This window comes from Aegilops tauschii, chromosome 1 (assembly GCF_002575655.3).
Source record: "Aegilops tauschii subsp. strangulata cultivar AL8/78 chromosome 1, Aet v6.0, whole genome shotgun sequence".
Taxonomy (NCBI): Eukaryota; Viridiplantae; Streptophyta; class Magnoliopsida; order Poales; family Poaceae; genus Aegilops; species Aegilops tauschii.
Window position 1 is genome coordinate 200,456,918 of NC_053035.3, and position 5,524 is coordinate 200,462,441.

Genomic DNA, 5,524 nt, shown 5'->3' on the forward strand with positions numbered 1-5,524 from the left:
AAGCTCATCCTTGAGGGCACTCAACGAGTCATCATGGCCGCTGGCAGCAGGCATGGGTGCAGTGTGACGTCCCATGGGTAAATCAAAAATGTGATGAACTGCATCACGATTGATTCGAAGAACCCTGCCATTCCCAAAGTCCATTATCATGGTGGCAGGGTCAATCACTCCCATCAGATAGCACATAAGAATGCGCGACACATTTTTCCTTACTGTCAGTTTAAAGACAACACCAAATCCAGCATCCCGAACACGACTACAGTGTGCCTCTTTCAACAAGGCAGCAGCCTTGCAAACAGTGGGAAGCGACAAATGTACGGTCTTGTTAAATTGAGAATCATCTCCCTCAGCATCATCTTCAGCTGCATTACTCTTACTAGACTTCTTCCTCTGTGTAAAGGGAAATGCAATCCACATTAGAAGACTAACCATAAAAAAGGAGACAGAGAAAACACAGATAGAATAACAATGAACAAAACAAATGCAGTCCACTTCAACAAATCTTTGGAACAACATCCACCTCCTCGCCAGAGTCACCACAAACATCTTCATCGACATCATCACGGGCACGCTTGGGTAGACTCTTAGATGAATCACAGTCTTTGCGTCTACCACTATGAACATCCCTCACAAATTCAGCAAGCACAAAGTCGTCATCATCAGAGTTGGGACCTTCAATGACATGTAGTCGCTTGCACTGAGGATCATCCTTTCCACCAGCTTCAGCAGTTCTCTTGCCAAGATTCTTGTTCATGCCAGCAACACGTGTACTCCGCCGTGGTGTACCACCTTCCTCAGCAACAGTACTCAGCCTTTTCTTCTCCAAAGAAGGCTTCTTCACATTGGCAAATTTGGCACCCTTGGCACCATCTGCAGCTCTCCTCTGCTTCTCCTTCTTTGCAAACTCTTTTGAGTCACTTTCAAACCTCAAATTCTTCTTGCTTTGCTTCAACTCATATTCACGAAGCTGTTCCGAGACCATCCAATCCTGTGTAACTTCCTCTGTACCATCAACAGACTGCGGCTGTGTCTCAGACAAAACGGGACGTCTCTGGTCAAAGCTCACACCAACATTACCCTCTACAAAATAATGGTCAATCAATTGAGTTACCTCCTCAAACCCAGGCTTCCCAGCATGGAAAACAGACACTGCGTCAAAATGAAGTTTGACTATGGTCGTTAAAAAGTGCACAAAAAGAACAAATGCAGTACACTTAGACATATAAAATGCAGTGCTCCAACCATAAGCTAAAAATAAAAATTAATGCATTGCACAAAAAACTTGAATAAAACAACAATGCAGTTCACACATGCATATAGTGGAGTTCACATATACAAAATAAATACAGTGCTGCATACACTAACTTCATGTTTCTTCCCAACAAAATGCCGGACTAGATACAGCAAGGCAACACCAATTGGTACAACATCAAAGTAACCAGCATACACAAAATAAACAAATCAATCACATACCAGAAGGCGGGGTCACACTTATGGGAGAAGTTTCAATCGGCGAATTCAATTGATGTCCTCCCTCCACACCATGATCCTTACCACCAGGACAACAAGAGCCAATTGGTGTATCATTATGAGAACCACAATCACCTACTTGATTCAAAAAGAACCAGAAACAGAAATTACAAGACATCACGTGACAAAATAATGCAAACGAACGCTGACAACTAACAGAGCATAAACCAATATGTAGGATGCTTTAGGAAACTAGATAAACATCAAACAAAATAAACAAAAGCCTAAAATAAGCACTCCACATACCCTGAACTCCTCCTCCCACTCTGCTCGGCGAAGACATGGCGTTCGCCTGCAGCACAACGACGAAGTGACAGATATAAGCAACAAAATCGGCGAAAATCTCACGAAACCCTAGATCCACCTTGCTACACACGAGTATCGACTCCAAAATTGAGATAAAATCGGCTGCTTACGGAAAAATTACACAAGCAAAAACAGCAACAGCAACTACGAGAATAACAAAACAAGACGAGGGGACGATCAAGACCGAGAACAAGCGGAACTTACCACAAAAAAGGTGCAGCGCCGGCGATGGCGGGGAGGGGGGAGGGTGCCGCAACGGGAACGGACAAGAAAGGGCTGTGGGAGCGCAGCGGCAAGGGCTCGCGGAGCGGACGACGACGCAGAATGGAGGAATAAGAACCTCTTGAGGGCGGCGGTTCCTCGGGCGATGACGGTTGCTGCGGGCGACGGCGGTTTTGCTCGAGGGAGGAACTGCAAGAGATGAGAGGGGATTGTTCTCGGTCTCTCTCCTTGTCAGCGGAGCGGTGGGATCGCCTGGAACGGACACGTAGGAGGCCTGCGTGTGGCAAAAGGCAACATAAAACGGGCCGGCCAAAAAATGGCCCGGCTAAAATAAGAAAGACCACATCAAAACGCACATGATGCAGTTCTCTATGAAGAACAATGAAGTTCAATCGGTAAAACAAAAATAAAATAAACGTAGTTCGTAAAAAAAGTTAAAATCAAAAACAACACGCATGTTAAGAAAACACATCCGAAAAGATAAAGTCTACATTCAAATAAGTGCCACACAAAAAAATGGGGGGCCCCCAATCCCCCTACCCCTCCCGTACCAGGGACTGCAGAAAGTACAGGCAAAAAACAGATGCAGTACGCAACACTAGAAAAATACAATGCATTTCGTTACACGAAGCAGTACAGTATAGCAATCCAGTTTCGGATTACCTACATGAATAAGTACACGGTATAGAACACAGCGAAAAACTCGTAAAATTGTGGAATACATTGTACTTTATTCAGGGGTTGCAGCAAGGACACGCAAAAAACGGTGAAGTACGCACCTGTAGACAACATGCAGTTCTCCATTGCACACGATGCAGTGCAGAACTCTAACCCATGCAGTTTCATTATCACGCAGGATACATATAAATGTGACAAATGCCTGTTCGCACAGAAAGTGGCGGTTAAAAAAATTTACTGATAAAAAAACCACGTTAAAAAACACCACGTTCGCATACAACCACCCAATCGGAGTGGTTCCATCGCCACAAGAACACAATCACAGATGCAACACCAACCCACGATCTGCACAAACCACATCGTCAGCGAGATCGTGTAGTTCATCCGATGCGGCCATCCCACCCCGCGCCCTCCCCTTAAATTCAGACCCCTTCCATAGGCCTTCTCATCCACAACAACACAAGTATCCATTGCGCTGCCACAAAATTGCTCCATCACATCCATCTCCACGCAAAACACCAAGCCCTACTACCGGCCATGGCGTTCGCCGACGAGTACCGGGGCATGGAGGCCCACGGCAACACCAAGTTGCACGTCATCCACACCAACGACAAGAAGCAAGTGGCGATCACCCTCACGCAGTACGAGCGCCACCTCAGCCTCCAGCGCCACAAGATCGTCAGCATTGATCTCGAATACAACAACGAGCCTGAAGCGACGTAGAAACCCGCCCTCTGCCAACCCTCCATCGGCAAGAAACACCCGGTGCTGCTATTCCAACTGAGCGCCGCTGAAAGGTGCACCGTCTTCGACAACTTCCTCGCCGACCCCAGGTACACCTTTGCAGGCTTCTCCATCTACGGCGACAAAAAAAGGCTACAGCGCGTCAATCTGGAGGTCGCCAACTTCGTCGACATCCAGAAGGAGTGGAGGGTGCCCGAGGCAACCAAGGAGTTGGACTCCCTTGGAGACGTCTCTGGCATGCTCATCGACGACTACTACAACAACATGAAGAAGAAGATCACCGACGACGAGCACAAGCGCTGGGCCACCCTGCCTCTGTCCACGAGGCACATCGAGTACGCGGCAAAGGACGCCTACGCAGCGTACGAGATATGGAACCGCATCACCCTCACCCAGGACGGGCTTCGCCGTGCAAAGCTGGAGAAGGAGGAGCCCCCCAAGAAGCGCGCCAGGAGCAGCCGGGGATGGGGAGACGCTAACTGGTGAAGGAGAAGATGGTGCCGGCCAAAGAGCCAACAATGCCAGCGTCGTTTTAGAATTATCATCAAATTTGCTTTATGTTGTTTGCTTATGTATCGTTAGTTTGCTTGTGATCATTTGCTTTTGCTGAACTTAGTTTGCTTGCCATGCAGAATTGCTTGTAATGATGAACTTTGATTATGTTAGAATGCTTTATGTTGAAATTAGTTTGCTCATGATGAACTTGTCGTACAGAATGCATGTGATAATTTGTTTTCTGTTCTTTGCTCATGTATCATTAGATTCGAGCAGTGTGCAAATAGGACGCATGCAGTGCAAGTTATGTACCAATGCAGTACAAACTCTGTCAAATGAAGTTTACACATACCCAACAAAGCAGTGCACGCCCCTAAATTTGGAAAAACGAATAGATAAGAGAAAAAACACAAAAAGAAAAATGCGATCTGTATATGTAGTGCGGAAATATATGAATGTGCAGTACAGAAACGTAATCAATGCAGTACACGAATGATTTACTAAGCAGTGCACTCCCCTACATTGGAAAAAAGATTACATAAGAGCAAAAACACGAAAACAAAAATGAGAACTGTGCATGTAGTACGGACTGCGTGCACATGTAGTACAGAACCCTGATCAGTGCAGTGCACAGATGATTTACAAAGCAGTGCACGCCCATACATTGAAAAAAATGTAGTGCGGAAATATATGAACGTGCAGTACAGGAATATAATCAATGCAGTACAAGTATGTTTACTAAGCAGTGCACTCCCCTACATTGGAAAAAAGATTACATAAGAGCAAAAACATGAAAACAAAAAATAAGAACTGTACATGTAGTACGGAATGCGTGCACATGCAGTACAGAACACAGATCAATGCAGTGCAAGGATGGTTTGCTAAGCAGTGCACGCCCTTACATTGAAAAAGAACAATAGAAAAAAATTGACCAGCCGGCCCCAGCCAGTCTTGTAGTAGGTCTGCGCCCACAGCAGGCGAGTCGTTCTGAGCCACGATGCGTGGGGCCGGGCGCACATGGGCCCACAGGTCAGAGAGCATAGAGCAGCGAGCGCCGTGTATAAGCGCCCAAATAAGTAACCAGAGGAGTTCTATATGGCTGCCTCACAAGCGCTTATAAATAGGTCGGGCGCGCCTTCCGCGGGCGAGGTGGGACTAAACATTAGGCCGCACACAACGCACCGGGAACCAGCCGTGCTCACAGGCCGACTTGGGCCAAATGCATCTTCACTCCCTGAACACAGGCCCAACACAAAAAAAGAGAGGCTACTGAAAATTTTAAAAAAATCCCACATACCATACACAAACGCAGGCCCAACCACGCGTTCCGCGGTTCGTCTTGATATGACAATGCAGTTTGCTATTTTCAAGTAAGCAGTCCTCTTACTACTCAAATGCATTCGCGGACACTGAATCAGAACCAATCCGCCACCTAACACCAACCACAAACATTTCTTACTTCCGTTGGTCAATTGGTTGCATAAAAATGTATCCATTCGTGCTCCAGACTAACACAACTCCTCCCCCGTTCCTCTTTTTCTTCAAATCA

General features: G+C 46.4%; 1 protein-coding gene across 1 annotated transcript; it reads left to right on the top strand.

The window, feature by feature from the left end:
• Positions 1 to 3,273: 3,273 nt before the first annotated feature.
• On the top strand, positions 3,274 to 3,966 carry LOC141027982 (uncharacterized). The gene is made up of 2 exons (XM_073505709.1): positions 3,274 to 3,455; positions 3,534 to 3,966. Exons 1-2 carry the CDS (start codon positions 3,274 to 3,276, stop codon positions 3,964 to 3,966), a joined length of 615 nt encoding a protein of 204 aa, XP_073361810.1.
• Positions 3,967 to 5,524: the final 1,558 nt, after the last annotated feature.